Here is a 15,416-nt window from a genome sequence, read left to right on the forward strand (position 1 = left end):
CTCTGACATGCGCAGTACGACCACTAGTTCATACACGTATTTACGCCGAGATGGCAGGCGGAGGTGTGCGGAAAAGGTCTGCTGGTCCTCCGTCCCCACTATGGGGAAAACTCCACGCTCTATGGCAGGACAAGCATTTAGTCCTTTTCAAAACAGAGTATACGTTACTGGTCGTTTCTGTTCTGTGGTTCTTGGAGATTGGGATCAATATTTGGGTCATACAGAAAGTAGCATGTAAGTAGCTGCACGGCTAGCTAGCATGCTGTCGCGGTTTGCCATATTTCCGAGCGTAACTAAACGCTAAGTAGCTAGCAATAGCACGCTATCCTACTTATTGCCACCTGTCACCGGGAATTACTGTCCGTGCATGACCACACACTGTGTAGCCCGGGGGGGGTTCAACGACTTCTCTAATTTTACAAGTTGCTAATATTAAAGCTTTATGTACCGCAACATGTAACGTTGTTAATGGCAGTGCCGCTTAATACAAACTATTCAGGTTAGGTGTAAGTTTAACATTATTTTCGTATCATAGTTTCGATATTTATTATGTCTGTTATTTCTCTGGTATGTACTGTATGAAATGTCCATTAAACATTGTGACAAATGCCCTGCACAAGCTTCCAGTCTCTACTCATGTCTCTAAACGTAATATTAGATTAACTTTGCTGTCAAATGAAAGAGATATTGTTTTGAGCGCAAACATTGAACTTTGTTACGTGTTCAACACCTAAATCCCTGAAATTATTGTTAAAATTTTATCTATTAATTTTCTATCACTTCACTTTTGAATAGTTGATTAACTGTTTCAGTAGTAATTATTTACTTATAAAGCAAAATATTTCAGCTTTATGGGTCGGTGCTTCAAACAATGCTAACTATTGTTTTAAGGCTCTGTTAACATGCAAGGGATGTTTGTTACCTTCAAAATGTATAGATTAAATAAAACAAAATCAGCAATGAATCATTAATCATACCTTCTTAATCACTCTCGATCGTTGGTTTTTGTCCTACATTGCAGACACAGAGATAGACTGGGAGGCCTACATGGATGAAGTAGAAGGAGTCATCAATGGGACTTATGACTACACAGAGCTCAAAGGGAACACAGGCCCCCTGGTGTGAGTTTCACAGCAGTGCTGCAGGCCTCTTCAACACACACACACAGTTTAAGTTCTCTATTTTCCTTTTCTCCTCGTAGGTATCCAGCTGGATTTGTCTACATCTTCACAGCTCTGTACTACATCACCAGCCATGGGGTGAACATCCGTCTGGCCCAGTACCTCTTTGCTGCTTTCTACCTCATCACACTGCTTCTGGTCTTCAGGATATACAATCGCACTAAAAAGGTAAGTGTGAGGTTGCGTACGTGGCAAAAGCCTCAGTTATCATGCTACATGTGTTCGTCATCTGCATACCCTTTACTCACTTGTTCACATCCATATATGTGTCCAGGTTCCTCCCTACGTCTTCTTCTTTGTGTGTTGTGCCTCTTATCGGATCCACTCCATCTTTGTGCTGCGCCTGTTTAATGATCCGGTTGCCATGATGCTCCTCTTTGGGGCTGTTAACCTCTTTATGGATGGATACTGGACACTTGGCTGTGGCCTTTACAGGCAAGTATGGACTCAGAGATATCTTGGCTTCTAATGTGAAAATGCTGTATCTTATTCATACATCTTTATGTCTTATCAGTATGCTTGACATCTGTGATATATTGAAATTACAACTCATTCTCCCCCTTTTTCTGACAGTTTAGCAGTGTCTGTGAAAATGAATGTGCTTCTCTTTGCTCCCGGGCTTCTCTTCCTCCTCCTGTCTGAGTTTGGTTTCGTCAGGACCATTCCTAAACTTTCCCTCTGTGCAGGCATACAGGTAGATTCCAAAGTGTTCCTCAATTTAATCTCCCATTCTGTTCTTCAGTATGTGGTGACACATTTTTACTGTATTGTTCAATGTTGTTCATTATTGGTGAACCTCATCTCTGAACTCATCTCTCTTACTATCACAGCTGTTGCTGGGTGTCCCGTTCCTGATGGAGAACCCAGTTGGCTATGTCAGCCAGGCCTTTGATCTGGGCCGTCAATTCATGTTCAAGTGGACAGTTAACTGGCGTTTCTTGCCAGAATGGCTCTTCTTGAATCGCAATTTCCACTTGCTCCTGCTGGCTGCCCACCTGCTCACCCTGCTGCTCTTTGCCCTCCGTCGGTGGAAGAGGTGAGACAGACACGACTGTGCCAACGTCACTGTTGGCTGGATTGATGGAGATGAGATTGTGTTCCATCACACTGCAGGCATTGGCTCAGTCAGTCTGCATAGTGCGTCATACAATCTTTGTATGATGTGAATCCTTCATAAAGTATCAGTATGGCTTACAAATGGCTTATTGTGTGCCTTTCATTGAAATTTGACCATAATCATCTGACCCTTGCAGGGTGTGTTAAGATGTCCTTACAGTCAAATAAATATAATTATTGTTTCTCTTTAAACAGACCTGGAGACGGAATTCTCGAACTCCTCCAGGAGCCAGCAAAGAGAAAAACCCCTGCTCAGAAAACCACTGTTGATCATATCCTTTTCCATACCCAACTGACTGTTTACTACTAGAATGGTGGCTTCAAACATATTATGCATAACAAAGAACCATTAGAGATAATGATGCATTAATTATACTATTGCTGTCAATTCTAAATTGCTGAAAAGTAGAACATAAATTGAGAAAAAATGTCAAAATAGTGATTAGTCAATCAATGACTAGATGTCCTCCCTGTGCTCCGTGGTCGGACCTTAACAGATGATCACAGATAGTTCTGATTCTTTTTACCTCTAACTTCATTGGCATGTGCTTCAGCCGTTCGTTGCACTACCAGTTCTATGTCTGGTACTTCCACACGCTGCCTTTCCTGCTCTGGAGTGGAGGTGTGGAGAAACTGGCTCATCTGCTCAGGTAAGAAGAAACCACACCAGTATTAGTTTTTACTCTGAGCAAAATCTACAGTATGGTAGATCAGCAAAGGCTCAGCGCTTTGTTCTGGTAACTCTCTGTGTATCATGTTCACACAGGGTCCTAATTCTGGGTCTGATCGAGCTGTCGTGGAACACCTACCCGTCTACAGACAGCAGCTCGGCCGCCCTTCACATCTGTCACGTTGTCATCCTCCTCTGTCTGTGGCTTCCTCCCCCCCTGTCGTCAGCCCCAGCCAAAACACAAGATGCATCCGTTAAGGACAAACGCCACTGACAGTCTGACCTGACGCAGCTGTGGTCTGATCAGCCTCCGTCCTCAACCCAGAAGAAGGACACAGCCTTAAAAAAACAAAAAGAGTTTAAAAAAAAAGGAGCTGTCTGATGCTCCTCATGTCAGCTCACTGCTTAATGTGAAGGAGGTTGATGTGTGGGACGCCTTCTTTGTATGTGTTCATCACATGCAGTTGTGGAGAATGAAGGAGAATATAAGCTCAGATTCTCAGGTTTCATTTCATATACATGATTGGAATTGAAGTACATTGCTAGAGTAGATTGTGAATGTTGTGCTGTGTTGAAAGATATCTTAAGAATTTGTTACAAAGGGCATAATTTTACTTAGTTTTGATAAATTATGTTCTGCACATGATTCATCTACTTTGATCATGGTTAAAACCTTTGTTTACTGTGTTAAGAGAGCAGTATAGTAAAAGATAATGTCATTAAAACATCATGGAGCTTGAACTTTACCCACCCAAAGCTTTGAATTGATTGTACATTAAAGTATTCTTTTGTACAAGGCCAAAATCATCTTGACTAGTTTTACAATTTTCCTTTGATTTGTAGAACTAAGCTGTGGACAATCATGGTTAGGTTTTAGTTCTAATTTATTGGTTTGATTATAGATATCATCTGTTGTGAGTGGCTTAATACACACTCATCAATACGTATGAAGTTGTACTGTGAACAGTGCACCAGACTGAAACAAAAGGTGACATTTTATATTAAACAGATATGACAGTGAACTTGGATGCTGTTTTGATTTTGAATTTCAGTGTTTTTATTATGGCTACAGTACATTTATTACTTGATGGAATGATTGGTGGAATTTATCAAATAATTAAAAAAGGTAAACTAAATAGACTCATGAAATGAAGAAAGGCATTCTTGTGGTTGCATTAAGTATATTGATAATAAAAGGCCACTTGGTCTTAGTCAATTCTTGACACAATATGAAATCTTACATCTTTAGAGTTTTTTATGTGCAACTTAGAAGTAGAATGAACTTGGCACTGGGATATTAGTTGGACCCTGCAGATAAAACAATAACACATACTTTTCCACATAAAGGCATGTATCTTTGGAGTTGCTATCATCAATAAGATGTCAGTAATGCTACATTTAATTAGTGATAAAAAGCTGGCTCAGGTTCCTTAGTAATGATTGTCTCACATATTATTGGGGTTATAACACAACATGTTTAGCTTGATGTTCTCATCCCAGTGGCGCAGCAGCAGGAACAGCTGTCTGGCTGCTCCCTTCAGTCCTGCCAGGTCCACTCCCTCCGGCAGCTCCTGACAGCGCAGCCAGGAGTCTGCTTTTGCTGCAACCAGCTCCCACTCCATGAAGAAACCAGCGCATCGGTGCTCGAGCCAGGCAAGAGCCACGGCTGTGGCCCAGGTGGAACCCTCCAGGTCCTCCTGAGCCAGTTGACTGAACCCATGGAGGTCAGCAGCCAGAGGATCAACCGGAGAGCCATCACACACTTCTGTCTCTGACCCACGGCCGCTGTCTGCCTGGCCGTGGCTTTGACTCTGGGTGAGGGGAACGGGCAGCTCTAATGAACCTTCCTCGGAGCTGGGAAGGTCAGGTGGGGAGGTGATGGGCCCTCGGTCAGACAGCTGCCTCCGCTGAAGCCTCGGCTCCAGTATCAGAGGTGTGTCATCTGGAGTGTGGTGGAAAGGCGGTGCAGCTGGTTTGGTCAGGGAGCAGGAGGAAGGAGAAAAGGTAACATGGTGACCGCTAGCAGCACCGGGAGGTTTGGCAGAGGTCAGTAAAGACGGAGCGCTGGGGGATGTGCAGCGGAAAGGCGGACTGAGGCTGCGGCGGTGAAGGCTGTAGGGTGAGGCTCTCTTCAGGCGGTCCAGAGGGATCTGGACACAGTCGGAGTAGATCTCTGTCAGGAGGAAAGCTCCTGATGCGAGCTGGAGACGCACCTGAAGAGACACCATAGATCAATGGGTAAGGATTAATGCATAAACTATGTTCATATGTTTGTGTATGTGCACCTCTCACCAGTGGCAGGTAGTCTAGCGTTTCAGTTTCTGGGTGTTTCTCCGTCTCTGCAGACAGACAGTGGGACTTGAGAGGAACCTGCTTTCCTGATGAAATGGAGGACCTGAGTCTGCCCAGTGGGAACCTGGAACAATTATATACATTTATATAAAATGCATATATATAAATATATATAAATGCAATATAAGCAATTGACAGTATGAAGGAGCCTGTACACAGACAGAGACCGCATATTGCGGTTGCATGGACAGTTCTAGCATTTCTTCAAAGTTCTCGTCATTTATTTGCCTGCCCACAGCGCAAAGCCACGATGTGAAAGCCTCACCTGGCGCCAAAGAAGCTCTCCATCGACTTGCTCTCCACAGAACGCTGTGAGCGGCTAGATGTGGTGGCAGATATGGCTGGTGAGCTGGCAGAGTAGGAGTTACCACCTAAATCTGAGACAACAGAGTAGAGGCAAACAGAGCATGCTATGGTTTAATCAGTGCAGTGATGAGGTAATGCTTCCATACTGGGGCTAAGCTGTCAGTCAGTGGCATGTTGATGGATATAATGACGTCCGCAGAAGGAATTGGTGAGTATTTTTACATGCAGGGGTGAGCAACTGACTTACTGGAGTCCCAGGATGTAAGGCTACATGGTGAAGCAGGAGTGTCGTCTCTGTCTGTGAAATATAAAGACTGTTGATGACCTAAAGCTAAGCATGAACATTAGTAAGGTCTGAAGGAGGTGTACGGTGAGGGTTACGATGATTGACAACGGCAAGGTGTCCTTGCACAGTCTAAACGCAACTACCTGTGGAGTTCCAAGTGTCCTCAACCTCTTCGCTGTCTCTACTGGTGCGTCGTCTTCCCAAACCTACAGAATAGGTCCTCTGCCTGCGACTTGACTGCGAACTGCGTCTGTTCCCCATATGCACACCTAAACATGTACACACACACACGGCAAAAAAAACAAAGTCTGGTCCACCCAACCCACCTGTTATCTGAATTCAAATCAAATAGCCCACCTGTGTTTTTGACATCCATGCCATCTTTTAGGCCTTTGCTGGTGTTGCTGTCCGTAGTAGCGAAGGTTGTGTACATGCAGATGATGTTACAATGCTTACTGGTCTGGATGGCCTTCATACGGAATCGCTTAGCTGAGCCTAGGAAACAATAAAACGTTAAAGCACCTGAACACTACTGCAGTACTTCAGACAGTGTAAACCAGTGAAAGAGGGACAGAGTTCACTCACCGTGTTCCATATCATTCTCCTTCTCTGCCATTTTCTCAAAGTCTCTGATAACCGAACGCGCAGTCAGTTGGTGAATGATCTCCTCCCACTGTTCTCCACTTCCCCCCTCTACTCCTCCTCCTCCCCCTCCTCCTCCAGATCCCCAATCGTCTGTTTCTTCCTGGGCCTCAGGGGTCCAAAGGTGCCCCAAGTCCACAGTGACCTCCCAGGAGACGGGCTTTCCACTCAGCAGGCCGTGAATGAGGGAGCGACACTGACCTGGTGGGGGATCATCTGGGGGAACGGCAGCGAAGAGGTACTCTGGGTCTGTGAAGCTGTCCCAGTCCAGAGGAGAACCAGGGAACAGGAGTCCATCTGAAGGTCAACGAAACAAAGAGATACGAACAGGATGGACGGACAAGAAGAAGATCTGGACAAGGACGCATTCTTAATTCTATAGCTTACTGGAGTCAGTGAGGCTTCTGTGAGACAGCGTCCCTCTTGGTGTGGGCTTTGCCTCTCCATCACTTTCATCAAGCCTCCCACCCAAGGTTTGGTCAAAGGAGACCCTCTCTAGAGCTCTCCTCAGGCGATGCATGTCCAGCTCACCCTGGGGTGATGAGAAACTCCGTGCTGCCATGGTTGAACGGACCAATGCCTTTTGTCTTCTACGGGACTCCTCACCTCCACCCAGACGCCCACTCTGGTTATACAACAGTGGGAATCAAAAAGGTTCAAGACTAAGTAACTGAATTCAATTTAATCTAACATTATCATTTATTTACTTCTTTATCTATCTATTGATTTTATTCTCACCCTTTTTAGTCCATTTTCACTGGTTTCAGCTGAGAGGTTTTGTTGCCAGTTGGGGTCTGCCCAGCGAGACAGCGCCGTCATCTGTTCTAGGGAGGGCATTTTTTCAAGGCCTTGGGGCAGTGACCCTGTATCCAGCAGGCAGCTGGGGTGAGAGTCGGGGAGGTATTGCCCACCTGCAGAGTCAGAGGTAGACGGGTTGTGTGTGTCTGAATGGGAGTGTGTTTGCAGACTCCGCTCACTACTGAGGGAGCAGCGAGTGAGGACGTACTGCTCCTGGATGTAGGAGCTCTCCTGAATCCTCCTCCTCACATCACTGGACCAGGGCATGTCCACACCTAGAGGGGAACGCAAACACAGAGCAAGTCATGTGGTAATGTTACGATTTTGTGTATCGACTCGTTATCTAACTTTCATACTCCATTGATGACCGACTTACTTAAGCTTGGTCCAGTATCTGTGTCTTTAGCACAGGAGAACTCAGAGGAGATTTCTCTGGAGATCTCCCTGAGTGCCTCCTCCAGCTCAGTCCCATCTGCACTTATCACCACAGGCATGAGCTCTGAGGCAGAGGGAGGTGAAAGTTCATCGTTGGATTGGCCAAACACTGAACCTGTGGAGCCACGATGCACACCTTTATAGCCCTGTCCCTGAGGCTGCAACATAAGAGAGTTTGATAGGAGATTAGATGAATGCAAACACATGCATTGTTCAAAGATTGAGAGCCACATACCTCTGCCTTTTTCACGTTGAAATTTGTCATATTGTACAGGGTGCAATAACCAATGAGGCGGTTTCCAGGGTAGAGAGGAGGGATGTCATTGGGTGACAGAAGAGCCTCCATGTTTTCCGGCAGGTACCAGTCGATCCGGACGTCGGTTAGCACAGGTTCAAACGCCTTTTTCAGGGACTTGATTAACTGCAGGGTTAGATTGAATACATCTACATCACATTATTTCATTGTCACAAAATCGTATTCATTTGTTTGAGCAGGTAATATCATAAAGCAATGATTTATATATTTCTTGTTATGCATTTTCTCCAGTGGGTGGCAGTGCTATACTATAGTGACCTTAGGTATGAGTCTTTCTTCTTCGTCCAAGAACTCAGTAGTCCCTCCTGTCAACTTGGCAACACCCTGCAGGAGCCTCCTGCAGGCTCGGGGACCAAGGCCCAAACCAAAGCATCTGCAAAGGTATCACTGATGTTAAACTCTAAGAGACCATGGACATGAAATAATGCCTTCTCTTTACTCAGCCTCTCTCATGCTGCTGAGTGCTCCTTGATGCTCTGTGCGGCTTGTCGTACACTTTAGTGTCTAAATCTCTTTCTTGCCGTCACCCTCTTGACATTTGAAGCACCAAAAGCATCTATTTCTGAAACCTAATGGTGTGTGCATGCCCCCTCAGGGAAGGGGAATTTAGAGCCGTCAAACAGACAGTATTGGTATTTCTGGCACCCATAGGGCTCACAAGCCATTTGGCTAATTGAAGGTTAGAAAAGAGCACAGGACAGAATAATTGAAAAGAGAGATTCTGACTGCAGGTTCTAAAAACAGCAGTCCTGTCTCTGCACTGTACGAATGCCTGAAGAGGAGGTACAGACAAATACAGACAAATACAGAAAAAGGAACTTGAAATGATACACATAGAAACGTCATACAAGCCAACCATCGTAATCCTTTGGTTATAGGGTCTAGATTGTAGTTAATGCATCAAATCTAGATGAATTATGTCAGCGAGAAAGCAACAAACCATGTGTTGTTACAGAGACACGTCAATACAGTGTTGAAGAAATGCGGTCCGACAGGAGAATACTAATGAGGGAGAAATAGAGTTAGAGAGTGTGTTGCTGGAGGCCAGAGTGAAACCAGAGGGGTGTGACTATCACTGCAGAGGAGAGCACTTTACGGAATTACTGGGTGGGGCTGAAAATACCCCGGCCCCTTCTATTCTTTATTTACCAGTGTTTCAGTCTTAATCAGTTCTTCAAGATGCCTGTTTGTTTCCCCTTCATCTCAGTCTCTCTATACTGTACATTTCCTCCATCACTTTGTGTCTGCCACATCTCTGACCTAACTGTATGCGCTGTCACATCCCAACTATAGAATGCATCATGAGTGCTTGATATCCACCTTATACTATGAATTTCGCTTGATAATGATTTAATTTTGGTTATGGACCCGTACCTGCCAGCGGATGTGTTCCTCCGGACCAGCTCCAGCACTTTGGACACGTTGCTAATGGTTCCATCTGTGACAATGAAGACCTGGCGTGGACATGAGCGTTGCATTGGCTGTTGGTACACCCACGATAGCGCCCCCAGCAGGTTGGTGCCCCGCATGTCAGCCCTCATCCTCTGGACGTAGTCAGAGGCCTGCATTAGCGTGACCTGTTGTGTGTGGGTGTATACACAGAATTACAGACGCTATCAGGTGGGAAACTCATAAATCATCAAGCATCACACAACAGCGTCTGTCCAACATGGTGTTGCCTGTGTAAATGTGTCTATGTTGTTGAGATAAATTCCCTGTTCGATATCAGGTGGCCCAATTACTGTGTAACGTGGGAAAAAGAATTGAATCCGACCCTTGTCTAATAAAGGCAGAGTAAACACACACACTCATTAGCACCTGCTGTTAAACTGCCTCAAATCACAGCGTGGACAAACACGCCTGACAGGAGGACATTTCCTGCTGGAGTTAAAATGCATGAAAGGTCACCATATGCTGTGCACGAGGTGCAAAGGCTGTTGTGTCCTTTCAAACCCCTGGTTTGGCTAAAACCTGATACTCTGCTACTAAGGCAACCCAAGGAACTGACCTATTCCCCTGATTACTAAGGAACAGAAAGAGACAAAAAGAACAGATGGTCCTGCAGGATATCAACTTTCAGGAAACACAATTCAAAATGCCCCAGTCAGCGTTCATACACGAGAAAACTAGCTATGGATTATGTTTTGTATTTTGTGAATTAAACGTGAACATAATTCAGATAATACTCTAATCTGAAATTAGGTTTAAAACCAACATCGGTGCAGAGCTTGCTGGAGGCAAACAGGGGCTTGATGGTGGTGCCGAAGCCCACAATGTTGAGCAAGGTGCCAGCAGGGAGACTCTTCAGAGCCACGACCATGCCTTCCTAAGGAAATGGAAGAGAATAGATAGGATGGAGGCCAAACAAGCATATATCACTTATTTTCCAAACATTGCAGCATTAAGTCACACATATATTGAAACACTTCTACCTTCTAACCTTAATGCGATGGATGTTGGTGCCACTCATACTGCCGCTACGGTCTACAAGGAACAGCAGCTCTCTGGTGGCTTTGTGCAACTCCAGAGGTTCACACAGCAAGTCAGGACAGAAGTTGAGCATCAGGACGGGGCAGCTAAGAATGTCTTTGTGGTGTCGCTTTCTCACAAACTCAAGCTGCAGGCAAAGAGAAACATCTGCACATCAAATTTGATCACATGCAACAACAAAATCACAAAGGGGGGTATCATTGTGGGATATAAATGTAAAATTTCCAAAATATATATGGTTTCACTAACCTTCCTGTCAGGTTCTGAGTCTTTGCGGGTACAGCGAATGAAATCACGGCGGGAACAGAGCTGCTGTTCATATTGGCTGAAGGTCAGCCGACCTCTCTCCAAGATGACCAGTGGGCTGTGAGGTTCTGTGGAGGTGTTTTTTTTTAATGGAGGTCATAGTCAGGGTGGAAATGACAGAATGAAGAATGAAGACAATTAACACATGGTGGACATTTGTTTGAGTTATTCACCACTGAGGTGCAGAATGATCTCGATGTGTCTGTCATATGGATGCTCCTGTGCCAAGGTGATGTATGTAGCAGAGGCACTTTGAGCACTGGGGTCCGCATCTGCCCTCAGGGCATGAGTGGGGCTCTCCAGTCCTACAGTGAAGGAAGCGATACAGACCGGAAATAACAAATTATCAAGAGATTTTAAATGCATATAAAAAAGTAAATTGATGATAGCTGAATGGAGACTCTATCATCTCTCTAAACCAAGACATTCTGCCTGAGCTATTGTTGGTACCTGCCAATAGGCAAGCCCCTCTGACCAGCAGCTGGAAGTTGAGCTCATATGGTGCCAGGTTGGCAGCTGGACTGGTGAAGATGGCATGAACACACTGCTGCTCAGAGCCCAGGGCCCGCTCTTGTTTGCCTGAGGTGGCACCGAAACAACTTGTTGGTCTGAAGAGGAAATGTAAAGTTACAGAAATGTTGTGCAGACATATTGTATATAATTTGTTGCTGCTTATACAGTAAATATTGTTGTGTACCCAGTTTCGTCTGCTTTTCCTCCATTTTCACTTTTGCTGGCAGTCATCTGTCCCTTAACAATTGGGGTGAGCAGTGTGGGGTAGACAATGCGGATCGCTCCATTTTCTAATGTGGGAAGTTCTAACGTGGTGCTTATGATTATAGACACTATATCCATGGGACCAATTACTCCTGTGCCCACGATGAAAGTGGTTCTTTCCAGATCTTCATCTAGTATCAGATGGCCTGAAAGGTAAAATACAACTTTACTCACATCATTGAAAGAAAACACAGACTAATAAATCAGCCTAGAAATCATCATATAAAGTCTGGAAAATGATTATTTGAATCATTGGTGGTTGCATGAGATATTCTCCAATATTCATGATAGTTGCCAATATGCTGTGATATTCATATGGACCTCAACTTGAAATATGTTTGCACTTAAAAGCCATCTCAACATTAGGCAGGCAGCCAATTCTGCTTGGCCCTGTCCTCCGTCCTTACTATCCTCAGTGAGGTTAACACAGGACAGAAATAGAAATTTGTATTCAGCTAGAGACCAAAGTATTACAAAAGATTTGTGATTCTTTTACAATGTATACAATATATACCAGTAAACGTTTAACAGGCACAATAAAGCAGATGTGAATTAATAAAGGAATCTTTCTTATTCATTAATAAGGCATGTATTGTATCAACTCTTATTCATCATCTGCTCTATGTTTTATTAATGCTAAGCTGTCTGCTGATCAGAGGAATAGTGTCCACTAGCAGTAATCATAAATGGATCAGGGTGATTACTGCTCAATAACGACAATGTTTAAAATGAAACTGTTTGCTTATTTATTAGAGGGGAAACTGCAGCATGGGCAAAGCTGAATACTCTCTGGATGTAAAGTTCATACAGTAATACCCTCATGAAATTGTATCAGAGAAATATACGAGCAGTCCTCTATCCTCCCTTGCTCACCGTTGGTGCACTGCATATCCAGGCTGGAGCTCCCGCAGCAGCCCCACTCTCGGCCATTCCCACAGTGGCCATCAAGAGCCGATCCAGGGCAGCAGTCCAAGCAGCAATCCTTCAGCTTCCCTCGGCTCTGGATCTGCACCCCCAGCAGCCTGCCTGCAATCACGGCTTCAAAGCCCACCACAACCTCCTTTTCACTGAGAGGGTACACAAACACACCTATAAAAAGGGTTAAACATACAGAACATATGTGCAAAGGGTCCTCAGCTCATACTTGACAAATTACATTACAAAAATGTACGACATATTACATGTACAATAGCTTATGCTGTATACTGTGTTTTAAAATATTGAGCTTCTTTCCTCACTGTATTACTAACTATCCGCTAAGCTTAATTTGATCATTTAGAGCCGACAAGATTTATGATTTAAGCTGATCATTCCCTATATGTCAGAATAATATGTTGTACCAGGTGAGCACCAGGTGATGAGTTCAGGACAATAAATTGATAAAACCAAATAACAACATGATGCATTTGTCCACAAAATTTCAAAGCCAAAGGGTCTTTCTTACACACACAAAAAATGAAAAGGAACACTGAAATAAGTATTATTTTATACACTGAAATTACCGCACATTTCATTTTGTTGACAAAATGCATATGAGTTTATTATTTCAATGGACTGAATGAAAATTAAAAAGTTTAAAAAGTTACTGTACACAAATGGCTCTTTGTCATTTTGTCGACATTGTGCACAAAATGAAATAAGGTGGTACTTGGTTTCATCATGAATATATGATACATATATTTGTTTGACCTGGTGTCCCATTCAAAAAAGCCCATGATTCTAGCAGCTTAGACTACGTTGATCGATCCATTTGGCAACATTCATTGATCCCTTGGGCGAGACACTGAGGGTTGTTGTTCTAGCAGAGCCTATAAAGCACTCAAGATTATGTTGAGAACAAAATCTGAGCTGATTTTATATGTTCACCTTATTGCTCATTTTTATTCTATGAATTACTAAGTATTAGTTAATACAGCTAGGAGAGATGTTAATTAACACTTTCCCACATTCACCTTCAACAGACTCTGTGTCAGTGTTGGCATATGTAAGTTGTGCGGTGATGCCCAGGGAGCAGCCATTTGCACAGGACTTGATGCAGGAGGCCTTGAGCAGGAGTGGTTCCCACGTGGAGCGGTTTCGCAGCCCCACCATGTTCTCTGGGATTCAAGCTTCCAGTCAACCTCCACTCTGCCAGCTGCTGGAGTACACAGAGGCCCAAGAAAGGTGTGAGCAGGGTCAGAGATGAATGTGAGGGTGCATTTAAATCTTCTCATTTTCCATTCAGTGTGTAATCGCAGTGATCTTAACAAACTGAGCTCTGCCCAAGAAGCAAAATGTATGAGCTCTTAGATGTGAAACCAGGCTATCTCCTCTCTTCAGATCCTTAGCAACTGGTTGTGATGGTTTATGTGTAAAAGGCTTGGTCAATTATTAACAGTGCAGGTCAGCACTTCCCACCCTATTTGCTTCACACTTTACACGTGCCATCAGTAGCCAAACTTTACACAAATCCTACAACTTACAGCTACTGTCTGGCCTCAGGGTACCAGATAGTAAGAAATGATGATTATAGACACAAGAAACAAACATTAGCTAATCCCCAATTTCCCTCCTCACAGATTCCATTTATGTAACTAAAGCTGCGGCTCATGATTCTTCATGACTGACCTCTGATTAACTTTAAGTGCAGGTGCACAGGCCAGCCTGGAGATCGCGGCTAAGTGCACAGAACTGTATGTGTGCACATGTGTCGGTGTGTTTGTGCATGTGTGTGCGCGTGTCTGCGTGTGTTTACTGTGGTCCAGGTAATGGTCTACCTTTCTAACAAGATCAACAGCCTCCATCTGGCTACCGTGCTCTCTGCTTGTACTGGCAAATAAATGCCTGGTTTGTTAAAGTAGAGTGAACAAAACCAGTCGGAACACACACACACTCACTCACACACACACACACACACACACACACACACACACACACACACACACACACACACACACACACACACAGGAAAGGAAAAGTACAACACAGCCACCGTCCACCCCCCACCACACCCCCCTCTAGGCTACTGAGGCTGTGGAACAAGCATGGTGGTCTGTGTACCTTTATCACCGAGACAGATAATGTACTGCAAAGATAATAAATTAAATGATGAGTTGTGTGTGTGTGTGTGTGCCCATACATGGTACAGAGAGGATAATGTACATGCACTCATAAACCGTAGAAAGTTCAGTGGAAAAATACAAGGCAGGCTGATTTACAAACGTTTGCAACATTCAAGCCTCATCTTGGTGAAAGGCCAAGAAAAAAGAAAAGATTAAAAGTGAAGCCAATGCAGTAGCACAGCAGTCTCAGAGTCGCCTGTGATGAGCACACACTGCAGTCCCCCCTGAAAGACAGTTACAAGCCCCACATTATGTGCAAAAACCAGACATCCACACTTACTGTTCAGTGTTGCATCCGTTCATGTGTGTCTGTGTCCAGCCTGTGCATCACTCCTCCGTCACATCTGCGCACGGGTTTCCCGATGCTACAACCGGTAGGAGTTTTCCTGATAACACATCCTGCTCTCTATCTCCACCCCCCCCTCTCCTGCTCCCTCTCTCTCTCTCCCCTCCCTCCCTGCATCCCTCCACAAACCCACCAGTTGCCCTTTTTGAAAAACAATTATTTCACAAAATGTCACTAAAACACAAAAAATGTGCAGAGCAACATTCAGCACAAATTCAATATCACTTGTGCGGTCAATTCTTTTATTCTGGCATTATTCCATTAAATAGACTCACTTCCTGTTTTGGGCAAAAC

The 15,416-nt window shown here is 44.3% G+C and overlaps 2 protein-coding genes across 2 annotated transcripts; one reads left to right on the forward strand and one right to left on the reverse strand.

The window, feature by feature from the left end:
- The first annotated feature begins 23 nt into the window (after window positions 1-23).
- alg3 (ALG3 alpha-1,3- mannosyltransferase) lies at window positions 24-3,816 on the forward strand. The gene is made up of 9 exons (XM_076145128.1): window positions 24-234; window positions 1,022-1,121; window positions 1,202-1,349; window positions 1,456-1,616; window positions 1,755-1,875; window positions 2,012-2,217; window positions 2,493-2,568; window positions 2,802-2,947; window positions 3,064-3,816. The coding sequence occupies exons 1-9, from the start codon at window positions 51-53 to the stop codon at window positions 3,239-3,241; spliced, it is 1,320 nt and encodes a 439-aa protein (XP_076001243.1). The 5' UTR covers window positions 24-50; the 3' UTR covers window positions 3,242-3,816.
- A 596-nt stretch (window positions 3,817-4,412) lies between these two features.
- Window positions 4,413-13,766, reverse strand: vwa5b2 (von Willebrand factor A domain containing 5B2). The gene is made up of 22 exons (XM_076144734.1): window positions 13,628-13,766; window positions 12,549-12,764; window positions 11,596-11,821; window positions 11,349-11,506; window positions 11,072-11,203; window positions 10,842-10,966; window positions 10,543-10,719; window positions 10,318-10,428; window positions 9,477-9,679; window positions 8,361-8,475; window positions 8,022-8,207; window positions 7,728-7,944; window positions 7,292-7,626; window positions 6,941-7,178; window positions 6,497-6,850; window positions 6,269-6,406; window positions 6,055-6,180; window positions 5,869-5,923; window positions 5,585-5,668; window positions 5,260-5,383; window positions 5,033-5,180; window positions 4,413-4,852 (listed from the first exon to the last, which is right to left on the reverse strand). The coding sequence occupies exons 1-22, from the start codon at window positions 13,764-13,766 to the stop codon at window positions 4,413-4,415; spliced, it is 4,047 nt and encodes a 1,348-aa protein (XP_076000849.1).
- Between the last annotated feature and the right edge of the window lie 1,650 nt (window positions 13,767-15,416).

The sequence above is a fragment of the Genypterus blacodes genome, unplaced genomic scaffold (genome assembly GCF_046128005.1).
Source record: "Genypterus blacodes isolate CSIRO-AG114 ecotype Tasmania unplaced genomic scaffold, CSIRO-AGI_Gbla_v1 ptg000029l_1, whole genome shotgun sequence".
In the NCBI taxonomy this organism is placed as follows: Eukaryota; Metazoa; Chordata; class Actinopteri; order Ophidiiformes; family Ophidiidae; genus Genypterus; species Genypterus blacodes.

Coding starts and splice junctions, on each gene's coding strand:
- alg3 (XM_076145128.1), top strand. CDS start 51: ATGGCAGGCGGAGGTGTGCGGAAAAGGTCTGCTGGTCCTCCGTCCCCA. Junction 1,876..2,011: donor CCCTCTGTGCAGGCATACAG/GTAGATTCCAAA, acceptor TTACTATCACAG/CTGTTGCTGGGTGTCCCGTT. Junction 2,569..2,801: donor CTCAGAAAACCACTGTTGAT/CATATCCTTTTC, acceptor AACAGATGATCA/CAGATAGTTCTGATTCTTTT.
- vwa5b2 (XM_076144734.1), bottom strand. CDS start 13,766: ATGGTGGGGCTGCGAAACCGCTCCACGTGGGAACCACTCCTGCTCAAG. Junction 7,945..8,021: donor TCAACGTGAAAAAGGCAGAG/GTATGTGGCTCT, acceptor CTTATGTTGCAG/CCTCAGGGACAGGGCTATAA. Junction 5,924..6,054: donor GGACACTTGGAACTCCACAG/GTAGTTGCGTTT, acceptor TATATTTCACAG/ACAGAGACGACACTCCTGCT.